The 16087-nt window shown below is 39.5% G+C and overlaps 1 protein-coding gene across 2 annotated transcripts in view; it reads right to left on the reverse strand.

The window, feature by feature from the left end:
• The window catches only part of FAIM2 (Fas apoptotic inhibitory molecule 2), a 149651-nt gene that overhangs the window by 14358 nt on the left and 119206 nt on the right, over positions 1–16087 (reverse strand). For both annotated transcript variants that reach the window (XM_081316614.1, XM_081316615.1), the window contains 6 exons: positions 10896–10946; positions 9307–9346; positions 8932–8969; positions 6368–6455; positions 5345–5440; positions 1444–1497 (listed from right to left, as the gene is read on the reverse strand). In XM_081316614.1, coding sequence (XP_081172740.1) covers positions 1444–1497; positions 5345–5440; positions 6368–6455; positions 8932–8969; positions 9307–9346; positions 10896–10946 — 367 coding nt within the window. The remainder of the gene's footprint in view (positions 1–1443; positions 1498–5344; positions 5441–6367; positions 6456–8931; positions 8970–9306; positions 9347–10895; positions 10947–16087) is intronic.

Raw genomic sequence — 16087 nt, forward strand, 5'->3', positions numbered from 1 at the left:
CACTGCTGACCAGAGGACTCAATCTGTCCTTAAATGGTACATGAATAAGGATCTGACGTGAGACCAGCCTACAACATTTTCACTACCCCACTGCCTTTTTCTTTGTTCTTTGCCTATGTCGCATCTCTCTGCACGGCAGAGCCCAGAAAAGGGAAAAGTCTATACAGCCAGCCTTCTCCTTTGAATGTACTTGTTTTCCATCCTTTTAATACAAGTATGTGGCCTACAAGCTTCTAGAATGTGCCTTTAAAAAGTTGATGGCTTTATTGAGACCACTCATTCATTCATTCATTCATTTATCCACTGGACAATAGTTCACAGTTCTGGTTGTTTTGCATTGGTGCAGAAATCCAAACAATAAAACATGACTAGGAGAGGAGATTGACTTTTTATGGGGAGAAAAATCAGGCTGAACATACTTTCCATCCACAGATTCATATTTTGGGATCAACTTGCTGGAAACTGACCACTGACACCGTATACTTTCCATAGTCCCCTTATGTCTATGGCACATTGTAGCCCATATTGTTTTAGCTTTCCTTGGTCTGCATGTTTCTAGATCTTTTACTCTGCTTTAGATTCTTAAACTGAAGAACGGCATTGTCCAAGGACTTCATCTTCCATTTGAAGGCGGTTAAGGAACGATGCTTGTCCATGAGGTAAATATTTTACCTAAATTCTATAAGTTGATTGTAATATCATAAAAGGGGCATACAGATCTCACTACTTTAACCCAAACTGGGGCAGCTTTCAGCCTTACGTCCCAAAGGTGCTTTTTTTTTTCAAAAGGCAATTGGACTTGCTTTGTTTAAGTTGCTGACTTAAAGGACTGAAGAACTGAAGAAGCTTCTTGGATCAGAAGAGAAACATCTTCAAGGAGAAAAAGAAAGAAAGGCCAGTTGCCTTTTGAAAAAGCACCTTTGGGACAATCATGACCTGGATGACTGAGAATCTCCATAAACCTTAAGCTCTAGGGATAGAGAAGGTCCCTAAGCCACATTTTTCAAGCTGTCAGAGCCTCTCTGAAAGCATCACCAGATTAATTTCCCATCACTTTGAAGAGGTAACATGTACATTAAAATAGGCTTCACGGTGTTTAAAAAAAATTACTTGGCAACCCACCCAAAACAGAACCTCCTGGTCTATGTGGATGATGTAATTCCATCCACTTTGTATCATCACCAGGGCTTTTTATCTCATAGAACGCTCAGAACGGAATTCCGGCAACTTTTTTGGATGGAACCTTGTAGGGTAGGCAAGGCGGGTTGTATGACATATGTGAGTTCCGGCACCTTTTTCTTTTACAAAAAAAGCACTGATCATCACCAAGCCCACTTTCAGCCTTTACTGGCCCTCCCCACCCCCTCTGCAAAATTACATACGACCCCTATCCACTGAAAAGACTCTACTTGAACCTAGGCAAGACAAGCAATGCTGACTTACCATGGTAAATACAATTGCACCCAAAACAGCATAAATGGCCTGGAGCCATGGTACCTACAGAGAGAGAGAGAGAGAGCTAATAAGACAGAATTTATATAACCTATACGAAGACAGAAACATCCAAACGTCTGCTGAAAGAAGGAAGGAAGGTTTAGTTCAGGGGTAGGCAACCCTGGCTCTTTTATGACCTGTGGACTTCCACTCCCAGAATTCCTGAGCCAGCCAGGCTGAGGGGAAAAGGAGAGGTTTCCATGCTGAGCCATGCTGGCTCAGGAATTCTGGGAGTGGAAGTCCATGAGTCATAAAAGAGCCAAGGTTGCCTACCCCTGGTTTAGTTGATTCGCAAAACTGTTTGTATCCAAAATAGAAATGTTTCTCAAAGAAGGAAAAGAACCAAATGAGCATAATGATAGATAACCTTGTGGGTGGAAAATATAGGGCAGCAGATTCTAACTACCCCTAAGGTGCTCCCTAAGATAGGAGTCCTTCGTTTGTGGCCCTGGAGGCTTCTTCTTGAAATAGTTGCAAAGCTGTCCTTTACCAGCACAACTACAGGATGCTGTAGTTCATCCTGCACTGGATATTCTGAAGTTAACAGGGGTTTGAGGCCTTGATGGGACATTTATCTTTCTAGTCATTCAGTTATACTGCCTCTTGCAGGAAATTGGGACCTCATTATGGATTTGTGTGCCTGCAAAATTCCAGTTGGTGGCCTTCTCATTCAAGCTACTCTAAGGCTACATCTTTCAGTATCTAGTCTCTACTATTTCTGTCCCTATATATCTTTCTGTGAGCACATATGTGTAATTAAGGAGCTTCTCATATAGTCAGACTAATTAAAAAGCACCCTTAAATTTACTTTGGGCCTGATTAATTCAAACATGTAAGCAATATTTTTTCCCATTTTTGCTTCTGTTAATATTTAAGATGAATGTATGACTGGAATGTTATACATTTTTACATAGCTGATAACATCTCATTTGTACATTATCGGGCCTCGTGTGGATGACGGAAGCATACATTCCCCTCAATCAGATTTTGAATAGTTATCGCTTTTTAGAACTACCATGTTCAAATCCGTGTGTGTGTGTGTGTTTGTTGGTTTGTGTGTGTGCGTGTGTGTGTGTGTGTGTTGTGGAAACCTTTTGTTGTTTTCTATAGGGATAGTAAAAAGATCACACGGTGAAACTTCTGTCAGTTTGTTACATTGGTTAACAACAATTGTAAACGGGGGAATCACAGGAGTTAAGCTCCTTCACATAAAGAATATTTGTAGCAAGATTTATTTAAAGTCAAAGACCAAATCAAAATGGGACTTGCTACCTTGTCTTCAAGTAGAAATCACATTAAGGAAGAGGACAACTTTCTCTGGGTCAAGCTAGTTGACTTGCATCCTGTCTGTTTCTCAACCTCCATTCTTGAATGCATTGAAGCATACAATTCATCATCTTGTGATCGATTGGAACTAGCTTCAGATCATGATCTGCTCTAATCTGCAGACTTGCCCAAAGTTACAGTTGTGATCAGGAAAGGTGATGGGAAAGTCTTTTAACCCAAGAACATGCTGAAAGCCATTTGGGGAAGACGGACCATGAAATGCAACTCTTTACACACACGTGCGTTTTTGTAAAAAAAAAATCGTATTGTGGGGAGGGGTCTTTCGTTTGACAACTGCCATCTTCAACATGCCCGGAAAACAAAACAATGTGTTTTTATCTGGACAATTTTTGTTTGCCTTACCTATTAGTTTTAGACATGAGGGCAAACTAAGACATACAGAGGTCCAAGATCAGAGGGATCAGATACTCTGAGGACTAGGCTAAAACTATTCCTAACCCCCAACTTGTCTGCTGCTTCCTCTGAGGTGCAGCACTTTTCCCTACTAAGTCTCTGTTTTAATTATACCAAATGAAAAGAAAAGCTGATCACACTCAATGGCTTGGCTCTGGTGAAAGGAATTGCTAAATGCTATTTCCAATCCATCAGTATTATTATTATTTAAATGGACATCTATAGGGAGAAGAATAATAAGTTGTTTCTCCCAGAACTCTACAATCCCAGCAATAAGATACTGTAAACTCTTTTCTCCCACACCCTGTCAGGAGCCTATGGGGGATTTATTTATTTATTTTAGATAATAGTGGGCATTAGAAAATCCTCCCACTGCGAATGACGTCTTCTGCTACTGTGGAATGATAACAACGGAAGAATGTGAAAGGAAGTTCAAAATGGTTTCCAGTGGGAAGCCATTAGCGATGACAAATGATCCCAACCAACAAAGCTAATGGGAAACCCAGCCCAGCCGAAAATCAAGCAAACAAAGCACGCCTATCAAAGGGACATAGGCTAGCACAAAGTCATAGTCCGCTCCCTTTTTCCATCAATATTTCTCAATATCTTCAAGGCTCCTGTGATAACTAATGGTAGAATGAAAACTCTGTGGTTGGGATGGAGAGATTCTAACCTTCCTCCCTGCCTCCACTCTACCCATTTCTTTCCGTCTCACAATAAATATTTGCCCTGTGAGCAGTTCAAAACTAAACACAACCCAGTGACAAAACTTGCTGCTGCGAAAACGATAGCAAAGGCCTGAAACACAGGTAATTGTCCTGGCAAAACAAATTGAGGTAAGGCTTAGGTTAGGAGGAAGTTGCAGTCAGAACATTTAAACAGTGGAACGACTTGCCTCCAGAAGCTGGAGATTGGACAACCATTTGTCTGAATTGATATAGGGTTTCCTGCTGGAGCAGGGGGGTTTGACTAGAAGACCTCCAAGGTCCCTTCCAACTCTGTTTTATTCTATTGTTCTGTTACTGAGTGAGAATATATAGAAAAGAGGGTGAGAACATGGCAATTAGATATTAGGCAATTAGCAGCTTCCAGAACAGATTCCACAAGCAGTAGAACAAAAGGTTAGCAGAAGATGGCTGCTAGGGTTTTTTTTTAAACTCATCTTTACCTTCCTCTCTTAAATGAGCCATCCCAAAGCTGTTTACCACCTCCATGTGATAACTGCCACTTCCCCTTTTGGCTGACAATCTGTCCCAAGCCTTCTGCCTTACACCAGCAGTTGTGATAAAAGTAAACATTAAAAAAATAGAGGAGAAAAATAAATTAAATCTAAAGTGGCTAGTGACAAAAGAGAAAGGAAATGATTTCCCTTCCAAATATATAGAGAGGTTCACGTACTGAATAGAATAGAATAGAATAGAATAGAATAGAATAGAATAGAATAGAATAGAATAGAATAGAATAGAATAGAATAGAATAGAATAGAATAGAATAGAATAGAACAGAACAGAACAGAACAGAACAGAACAGAACAGAACAGAACAGAACAGAACAGAATAGAATAGAATAGAATAGCAGAGTTGGAAGGGACCTTGGAGGTCTTCTAGTCCAACCCCCTGCTCAGGCAGTAAACCCTGTACCATTTCAGACAAATGGTTCTTCAATCTCTTTAAAACTTGCAGTGTTGGAGCATTCACAACTTCTGGAGGCAAACTGTTCCACTGATTAATTGTTCTAACCGTCAGGAATTTCTTCTTAGTTCTAGGTTGCTTCCTGGATTAGTTTTCATCTATTGCTTCTTGTGCTGCCTTCAGGAGCTTTGGAGACTAGCTTGTCTCCCTCTTCTTTGTGGCAACCCCTGAGGTATGAACCAGACTGAACCATGTTTGATTTCAAAGGATCTTTCTGTAGTTTGATTAGTGAAGACAACATAGACAGAATGGAACACAAATGCAGAGAAAAAAAATTAAGATAGTGGGTTTTGCTTCTAACTGAACTGCAAAACTGAGCATAGAAAGATAGTTCTGCCTCTCATCTGCAACTAGATATGGCAAAATGACACTTGGTAGGATGCATATATGGATTTGGCTAATAAAAATAAGAAACTTACATAATGGAAAGGAAGTGTAATAGCCAGTATGATCCCACTAAAGAGCAGCACCATCAGCATCACAAAGAGCACCCCCTGGCAAGATGTAAAGTCATACTGTGGGAGAAAATAAGAGGACGTTAGTGAATGATGCATGGATGAATTTGAAAATCCCCTAGCTCCTGGATAGCCTAAGTGATGCCCAGATCTGCCTTTCCCAACTTAATATTTACCAGATGCATTGAATCTGCCACCTTAGACCACCAATGAAGTTGATATCCAATGAATCTTCAAGTCACAAGATTGAGTGAGCCCCCAATAAATGAAATTTCCAAAATATTTGCTACTTCATTTAGTACCCATATGAGACATACCACCACTCCTTATAGCCCTTACTACATGTTCTCTGAACTTAAGATATTCTATTCTATTCTATTCTATTCTATTCTATTCTATTCTATTCTATTCTATTCTATTCTATTCTATTCTATTCTATTCTATTCTATTCTATTCTATTCTATTCTATTCTATTCTACTCTACTCTACTCTACTCTACTCTACTCTACTCTACTCTACTCTATTCTATTCTATTTTTCCTTTTATGTTATCTACTGTATAAACCCCAACACAGCCCTCAATACCAATCATAAGTGGAGATCAGGTCAAGAGTACCGGTCAATGCAGCATGAATTTGGGTAGGGGAGAGGGAAGAGAGGCAAAGGCTAATTCCATGGAAACTTGGCGTTTTAAGGCAACCATTACTGCATGACAAAAAAAAACAATGTAAGTTTACTCAATGATGAAAGCTACAGTATTTCTCAAACCTCGGCAACTGTAAGATGGGTGGTCTTCAATTCCCAGAACTGAAGTCCACTCACCTTAAAGTTGTTGAGGTTGAGAAACACTAGAGTGAAAACTTCCTTCTATTAAGACTCCAAATAACTTCATCATAAAACATTCTTGGCTGTTAACTTTAATAAAGAAAAACTTCTCTCCTTACATATAAGATGTAAAATCAGGGAGCTATGATATAAATTTATGCACCTTGGTCTGGAAGCTAAATATGGTGACAGAAAGGCAAACCAAAGCTGTAATCCCCAAGCAGAGGAGGACGGACGTGGTGTTGTAGTAGCTGCAAATGGAGTAAATGACATGACATAGTTGAGAAGAATCAAGTAATCAACATCAGAGACACCGTAAGAAAGTCTGCTTAAAATTTATAAATTTGTCTATGGATCCATTTGTAAATCAAATGGCCAATTTCTATCTTCAGGGTCATAGAAAACCATATGTGGGATATTTTTCTAATTGAGTGCCAATTAATCCCAGCAAGAAAAGTTCTGGTTTCAGTTGAATGTTGATCCTGAACATTCTTTGTATCATTATACCTTTTGGCTTTTTTTACAAGTCCATCAGGCATGATAAACTGACCTATCATGTTGTTCACACAATAAATTCGAAGTATCTTTACACAATAGGGTCCTTGATGCTCTCTGAGCTTGGTGGTTTTCTTGTAGAGGTTTCATTACCAAACCAATTAACATCATGAAGATGTTACCTAATTTGCTAATGAAACAACCTGCTAGAAACCCACCAAGCACAGAGATCACCAAGGACTCTTCAGTTTAACCCTAACCTACAAATATTGCCTTTTATCAGTACCTTTAAACATTCTAAGACAATTTTTCTGCAGTCATATATGCCAACAATGTATCATTTTATAACAAATCTCTTTTTAAGTTATAACAATGTAAATTCCAATTTTTGAAACACATTTTAAATTTAATTTAAAGTGTATTTTCCCATTGCTCCATCCATATATTGTATCCAAAGTTCTTATACCTCGACTTAATTAAAATATGCTTCTAGAAAAATACGCTCAGTATTTTGAGTGTCCCAATTTTTGTATTCTTTTGCAAAAGCTTGCTGGGTAGGTAGGGGAGGCATTGTGGTTATTGTCCAGGATGCTTGAGTGACAGCTTTGTTTATCTGCTCCTCACAGTCCATTTGCTCTCCCTATGCTATTGGTTGGCCTTTGATAAATACAGAACAATGGAAATCCATCATGTTGCCCTACACGAGATTGTTACAGCAGAAACAAAAGGCGGATTATACAAGGCCCAAACCAGAGACAGATTGGGGGAAAAAATTTATTCTAGCACCTTTCCCCTCTCCCCACTTTAATCTATTCATTTCTGGGCAGAGTTAGAGCTACTGTACAGCAGTTGCATGCTATCAGCTTGTTCTTGATTCCCCAAAACGATGACGTTCCAGGGGAGTAAAACATTGGAACCATCCTTCTGCTAACACCTCCACTCATTATAGCCTTTCCTGATGTGCAATGTGAAGCTATAAATATAGCACTATAGTGCAGAATATACACAGCAGTGTATATAGACACAGTAGTGTAGTCGTTCGGTTCATTGGCTATTTTATTTTGCCCATCTACACAAGTATGTTATCAAAAAAGCAGCTAGAGCTTTCAGAAAAATATGGTTTTCATTATTACAGAAAAAGGATAAAAAAATAAATCTGTAAAGTTAGCAATCAACCATATTTTGAGGACTCTGTTGGGTGATTTTAGGCAATGCATAAGTACTCCATCCAAAAAACATGGACCATTTTTCAAGATTGTTCAATGTCCTTAAGATTTTACCTTAAAATGAGCATATTCCCATCAAAATGGTACGAGGTTTAGTAATCTTGTAAGATTTCGATCATTATTCATTGCCAGTTATATAAATAACACAGAATTAATTTTTAAAACAATGTTGTACGATTTCAAATAATAAGAAAAATTAAAAGAACAAAAATAAAAATAACCATTGTAGTATTTTTCTCTTTCAGTTAAGGGGAAATATAGTTAATCTTAGAGCTTTGGCTAACCAATATTAAACAGTGGCGACTTTTATTGAGAATTTAATAAATAAGTACAAATTAGTATTTGGGACTTTATTATTAGTTTTTTTTCCATCTTACTAGCTTCTGTGCTAACCACATTAGCAGAAAATTGAGCTTGACTGCAATTCTGTCCCATCCCCTTATTCTTTTAACAGATTGTCTTCCTACCTGCCAAACAACTGCAGTTCATTTGATGCTGATCTAACTTAGGAAAAGACATTAGGATAAATAGAGGAAGAGGGTGGGCTTAGTTCTGAAAACAGAATATTGTGTCATGATGTCGTGAATCAATAGTACTACATGCCAGCTAGGTTAAATAAATGTTAACTCTTTCCCTAATGTTGGAGATGCAGTATAAATGATAAACGCAATCCTGCTGGGAAAAATTGCCGGATTATAGGCCACTGATTATTGGCTACAGATTTGGGCTACAATTGGGGAACTGAAAAATAATGGTTTTAGAAAGTCTAGACATTCAAATCAAATGATATATTTGACATAGGGCTTGGTTTTTAGAGGTAATTATTGCAGAAAAATTGCCAGGGAAAAATATGAAACAGCTTGCCTCCAGAAATCATGGGCGCTCCATCACTGGAGACTTTTAAGAAGAGGCTAGCTAGACAGTCACTTGTCTGAGATGGTATAGGTTCTCCTGCTTAAGCATATTAACACAGCATGTTATTCAGGTGCCTAGTGTGGAGACATACCTGGAGATCATTCCTGTCAAGTAGGCCAAGGACAGAGTCTATAGAAATAATTTAAAAAAATAGTTACTGCAGGAGCAAAAACTGGAGGCTAAGAAGGAAAAAGGGTGTACAACTGTTTATGGATATCATTCTTTGAGCCTTTCCAAGGCAAGTATTCACAACTAGGCTTAAAGACCACATTGTATAGTCTACCATATTCCATAACCATGCAACCATTTTATTGTTTATCTTGTGGTAGAAAAATAAGGAAGAGAATAAGTGAGGTTTTGGGCAAAGAAGGGCGATAAACGTTTCGCCTTTTGAATTTACAGATTGGGGGGGAAGTGTGCTGTAAAAGGGCTGAGCAATTGTCCCAGCACTGACTAGGCTACTCACGAAGATGCTGAGGAGGATCAGGTTCCATGGGAAATACCTCCTGTGAATTAAAGGAAAAGGAGCCAAGTGAACCAGGTTATCCAAAGTGCATCATTGTGAAAAGAAAGTTGTACATCATTGACTTTGCATAATAAGATCATTAAAGAGCAACAGAGCAATTAAAGAAATCAGGCCCCGGCAAGTACAATTTTGCAAGAGTTCTGGTACACAAAAGGGCTTGATATCAAGGCACCAGCTTCATTTGAATTATGGCTAAGCCTAAAGTACAGGAGTTACTGAGTGAAACATTTTTATGGCATGGAAATTAACTCTCACCTCCTAATAGCTGTGGATGGAGCTGGGTAGCTATTAAAGAGGCAGCTAGTGCTGTTTGAATAGATAGCCAGCCTAATTTGGATCAAATATTAGCCAAGATGTTACAGCATTGAGATACATCAATCCTTTAAACCAAATTAATCAGGTGAATGAGAACTTTTCTAAGTCAATGTATAATATATAATATATGTAATATATATATATATATATATATATATATATATATATATATATATATATATATATATATATATATATATATATATAGAGAGAGAGAGAGAGAGAGAGAGAGAGAGAGAGAGAGAGAGTAGAGAACTTCCTCAAATTATAAAATGTCAAGACCTAGCACTGGAATATAGCAAATGTCGTTTGATGCACCTGAAAGATAGAATCTAAGTTAGTCGTGTTAATTATGTGAAGCTGTTTTGCTTTTTTTACTTTCCAGAATTCTTCCTTCTTTCACCCCCTTTTCCCCCTCCCAGAATACTTCTGTGTATATATAATGGTAGAATTGAAGTCCTGAGTCTTAACTAATTAGAATTGAGATTTTTATCCTGGACTTTCAGATGGAAAGGTAATATCTTAGTTAAATGTTTTAATGATTAAAGGATGATTTCTTCAAAAGATGATTATGTTCAATTAAAAGATCATTTCTTCACTGAGCATTAATGGGTACAAAGTGCAGTTCTAAAAGAGCATTGATGGCTGGTGGCAACTATGCATTGTACGTATTCAACTACTGCTCTGAGGATTTTGGATAAAGCAATGGAATGGTTTTTATTCAGCCTGCTTCCCCCTCCCCCCCCCCCCCCGCTCTCTCCCCCAAGGGCAGATGGCAGAAATTTATGGCTAACAGGCCAAGAAGATCTTGTGCAAAGAAAAAATTACACCTTTTTTGAAAATTAATTAATCACCTTGTAGACGAGATGGGGTGCATACAAATTTAATGAATAAATAAAATCTTAGGACTCATATTGTCTATATTCTTTTTCTTCCTGTTATATTCAACATGTAAATGAATACTGTTGCATTTTTAATCAGCCTGATAACAGTACATAATGCAAAAACCTTATAATCCGTTTCCCAGAAGGTAGCAAATCCATAAAAATTTGGCGGCCATATCTGGTTTTTTTTAGAAAGGCCAACGAGACTAGCTCAAATGATGTGAAAATGTCTAAACTTCCACCGCTGCACAGTCTCTTCCCTAAACAGAATCAACCCACCACAGAGACTTCGAACCCCTCGTGAGTCCAAACCCCTTGTGTTAATTTTACCTTGGTCCAGAGCAGCAGGCAAGGATCAAATAGGTGATCAAGAAAACGGCACTAGGAGGAAAAAAAAGGAAGAGAGAGAAAGAGAATCAACCAAGGGGAGGAGAGGGAATCCTGTCTGTTGTTGCTCTGAATCTTAAGCATTTTTTCTTTCTTTTTTCTTTCTTAGATGATCAAGGGTGAACAATTTCTGAGAAAGAAGCACTATATAAATACTGGAGGTAATGATTCCTCCTTCACTAAAACAACAACAACAATAAAGCGGTAGAACAAAAACACAATAAAACAGATTCCAGATTGAAACTATGTAGACACACACAAAAAAAAGAAAAAAAAGGAGAAGGCCCGTAAATAGGGAAGGGTCACCAAGATCAGGAAGTTCCCCTCCATAACAGTGTCCTTAAGTACTTTGTTGTGCTTTCTCCATAAAATTAAGTACAGTGAACAGCTGCTTTCAGCTTTTCTCCAACAATGGCCTTCTACCAAGACAGACGGTTTGTCCACCTTGCCCAATTGTAGTCCTGATACCAAATTTTAGGAAGGGGGAAGGAAGAAGTATCTTTCTGTGCTTCAAATTATACAAGACCTTCCCAGCACCCATATGTTGTCTTTTATTACAATGTTGTCCTCTACTGCTCTGAACATTATGCTACATTTTCTGCAGTAACAAAGATAGATATTTGAGGAACAGGTTTGAAAATATACCGTGCGCAAAGTCTGTTCCTTGTGTGATGGTAGAGGACAAAATAGCAATGCTCCCTCTCCTTCAGTTTATGCACTCCCAAGCCCATTTTGCAGTTTTGATCAGCATTATTCCACAATATGTGGACATTAGGGCTGCACTAGTCTTTGGAAAGAGATGCTTTGGAACCCACCAAAGCAGGTTTTTCAAATGTAGGTGTTGGGACAATTTAGCAACTTGAAAAGCCATGCTTTGAGAAGCTGTTCCCAGTGTCTCCCACACATGTCCACACAGCCGTAAGTAAGTGCTGTGGCTCCACATTAAACAGAACACAAATGGCCAGGATCTGTTTCCAGAGCAGGTGCACAAGGCATACAAATGGCGTGGCTGCTTTCATGAGTCAAAAAGAGGAGCTTCATAGTATATGTGTGCCTGGGTATTCCAAAATACCCATTTCGGATGATTTGTTCAGTTCTAGAGGATACTGTATTTGTATGTAAGCTTCCTGTACTTAGTTGTCCTCCAGAAGTGTTAGATTACAATTTCCATGATCTGTAGATAGTCTGCTGGCAAAAGATTGTCAGTCTTGAATTTGCAAATATCTATATCTCTATATAAGGGATGCGGTGGCTCAGTGGGTTAGGATGCTGAGCTTGTCGATCAGATGGTTGGCAGTTTGGCGGGTCGAATCCCGAGTGCCGCGTAACAGAGTGAGCGCCTGTTACTCGTCCCAGCTTCTGGCAACCTAGCAGTTCGAAAGCATGTAAAAATGCAAGTAGAAAAATAGGGACCGCTACGGTGGGAAGGTAACAGCTTTCTGTGCGCCTTTGGCATCTAGTCATGCTGGCCACATGACCACTGAGACATCCTTGGACAAGCGCTGGCTCTTCGGCTTTGAAACGGAAATGAGTACCGGCCCCTAGAGTCGGAAATGACTAGCACGCATGTGCAGGGGAACCTTTACCTTTACCTTTATATTTCTATATAAGAGCCAATCTGGTGCAGTGGTTGAACCATCAGGCTAAAAACCGGAAATGGTGAGTTCTGGTCCTGCCTTAGACACAATGTCAGCAAAGCGACCTTGGGCCAGTCCCTCTCTCTCAGGCCTAGGAAGCAGGAAATGGCAAACCACTTCTGAAAATCCTTTCCAAGAAAATTGCAAGGACTTGCCCAGGCAGTCATCAGACAAGAAGGTACATACACATTGTCTGTCTGTCTGTCTGTCTGTCTGTCTGTCTGTCTGTCTGTCTGTCTGTCTGTCTGTTTATCTATCTATCTATCTATCTATCTATCTATCTATCTATCTATCTATCTATCTATCTATCTATCTATCTATCTATCATCAGTTTATATCTTTATTTCTCTAGCTACAATATATCACCCAGAAGAGATTATTGATCTAAAGAAAATTAGCTTTCAACTGGATGGCTAATTTGCAATATATTTTCCAAGTCCTTTAAGCTTTATGTTGAAATCCAGACCCCATCTCAGGGCAAAAAATAGATATTTGCCACCCCCCAGTTCAATTCTAAACAGAGGTTGGAAAAGGTCATCCATGTACTGTAACCAATTAGCAAAATACAATGGAGATTTATTAGAGACCCAAGGCTTCTGATTCAAAAGAGAATGGGAGGTTAAGGTTAACCCTTGCTCCCTAAGCATTCCACCAGTATTTTTCCACGAGATAAAGTTTAATAGAATGTAACCTTAAACTGCTCCCCAGACAGTCAGCCTCTGCCTGGTAAAGAAGAAATTGGCTTGTTAATGGACAGGCAGGTTTCCAGTTACATTTGCAATAGTCAGGCTGTGGTATGCCGTTAGGCTGAAGAAGCAATGCAGTTGTGAAAAGTTGGCACCCGTCGAAGAGGACAAAGGTACTGCACCTTGAACAGTTATGCAGAATACGAAAATTCAGCAAGCCTCTTGTCACGCAAGCTAGCCTTCCAGCAACCTAGGATTTTAATGCTCTGTCCCATCTCACCCCATCCTTCTCTTTAGTGTTTAACTGACTCCCTCACCTTAACCCCAAAACGTATCCACAGAAGAATGGAACATTATTGGGACATGGGAAAAGAAGAGAAGCCCTCTGTTGGGGGTAGTGATGAAGGTGCTAGAAACCAGGAGACCATGACTTCTAGTCCTGCCTTTGGCATGAAAGCTGACTCAGTGACTTTGAGCCACTCTCTCTCTCTCTCTCTCTCTCTCTCTCTCTCTCTCTCTCTCTCTCTCTCTCTCTCTCTCTCTCTCTCTCTCTCTCAGCCTATCCCGCCTCACAAGGTTTCAACCAGAGAATAGAGCTGGAGGGATTATCGAGGTCTTCTGATCCAGGGGTCCCCAACCCCTGGTCCGTGGACCAGTACCGGGCTGCGGCATGCCAGCAACCAGTCTGCACAAACAAGCAAAGCCCATCTGTGGGATGCAGGCAGCACACAAAACCATACTCTCTGGTCCATGGAAAAACCTTTCTCCACAGAATCGGTCCCTCTTGGGCACCTCTGTTCTAGTCCAACCCCGTGCTTAAGCAGGAGACCCCATGCAATTTGTGACACATGGCTGCCCAGACAAGTGGCTGTCCAAGGCTTGTTGTTGTGGAGAAAATAGCAGGAGGGTATGTTTGCCACTTTGAAGTACTTATAAAGTAATAGACAGGATTAAAAAACCCAATAAATAAGACGCGTGTGTGTGTGTGTGTGTGTGTGTGTACACACACACATACATAAATGCTTACCTGCCTAAATTCTCTCTTCAAGGCCACTATTCACAGTAAAAGAAATTCTCCATCTTCTATTGTTACTATTGGACCTTGATAATGGATTCATGGCTTGCATAGCTTTTTCCTGCTGGAATCGGCTTTCTCTATATTTTAGATGCCTCTTACCCATACTGATCATTTCATTTCCCTATCTTTGATTTCCCCTCGATGACCGGCAATTGAATATGCCAAATGACTGTGTGGCTGCGACTGAACTGTAGCTATTCTGAGTTTCAAAGCTGGCAAAGAGCTCACTACCCCAACTTTATTGGTATTCTAAGTTTGCACACAGAGCCATCAAGGCCTGTTTTGATCTGAGTCTGCATGAAATGCTTTGCCCATGAGATTCTGGGATTCCTGGGTCATCACAAGGACTGATTCCACTGAAAGCTAGAATACCTGAACTGAAATTAAATGGTAGAGACTTGCAGCAAAACAAAACATGTCCTCTTCCAGAATAAGGCAGTGGTGGGATTCAGCCGATTCACACTAGTTCAGCAGAACCAGCAGCTAATTTTTTGTTGCCCAGGTCCAAAGTGGACTTCCAGAAGTGGCATCCACACAGACAACCAGTTGTTCACATATTTGAATCTCACCACTGGAATAAGCCATTCAATTCTTCTCTCCCACTTTTCCTTTCCCAGCATGATCATTTATGACTGGACCTTAGATCTTAAAAGGAAAGATTCTTTCATACTACAAAGCTGATACCTTCCTATAATACTGTATCTCCGAGTCTGCATTTTCTTACACGGATATCATCCATCTGCATCTAAATTTGAAATTAGGGGAAATGGAGAGACTTTGTCTGCGGAGATGGCTCTGCAAGACCACTTTATGCAGACCAACATCATGGTTTTGACCTCCAAATTAGGAAGGAAAACTTCTCAAGAACTGGTTCTTCCATATCAGCTCGTCTGATGAAAGCTCTAACTGTACAAGTTCTTCTTCAAGTGCCTTTCTTATCTGAGGGAAGGTCACATGAATATTGAAGATGTTGCTGAACTACAATTCCCAGCATCCTTCTTTCATATAGATTGGAAATGGTAGTAGCTGCACTTCAGAGGGCCCAGATTTCCCAACTTGCATGAATATTTGAAATGTTTAATAACAGCACTAAAGAGTGTATGTACATACTTTGCTTAAATAAATTATCCTTTCTTAACATACTGTCAGAAGAATAATTTGGAGTTCTAACTAGAGCTGGGGTTGCACAAGAATAAATAAAAATGAGGTCCAGACAGCTGCAAAGAAAGAATAAATATTTATTCCTAAAAGCTAAAGTTTGCTTTTAGGGGCAGGCTGCAGAGAAATGGGGTACAGCAGCAGATTTTTATAGGGGGAGCTTGTCCTGGATGTGGAAAGTGTCTACGTGCTGATTCTAGGGTTATACTTGAGGGGAGTGTGGTTGTTTTTTCGTGTGTGTGTGTGTGTGTGTGTGTGTGTGTAAATATGTATTCTTGTGAACATGCACTTCTGCTGGGAGATCTAAATTAACTCTGTTTATGTTTGCAGATCTTATCCTTTCGATATGTGGATTAGGTCTGGGTAACTTACTTCAGGGTTTGAGGAAGTTTGTTAATTTGATTAACTTGGAGACACTGATTCTCAGACCGTTGTGGATTCTGTTAATATTTTTAAGGGAAGATAGAAACAGTATCAAGAATAAAATATATTTGGGTGTAAAACTTCTCACAGTACTCTCGTTATTGCTTAAATTGAGACCATGAATTTGGACCAAAATTGTGCCCCATTGTTCAT

The sequence above is a fragment of the Vipera berus genome (genome assembly GCF_964194415.1).
Source record: "Vipera berus genome assembly, chromosome: 2".
NCBI lineage: Eukaryota > Metazoa > Chordata > Lepidosauria > Squamata > Viperidae > Vipera > Vipera berus.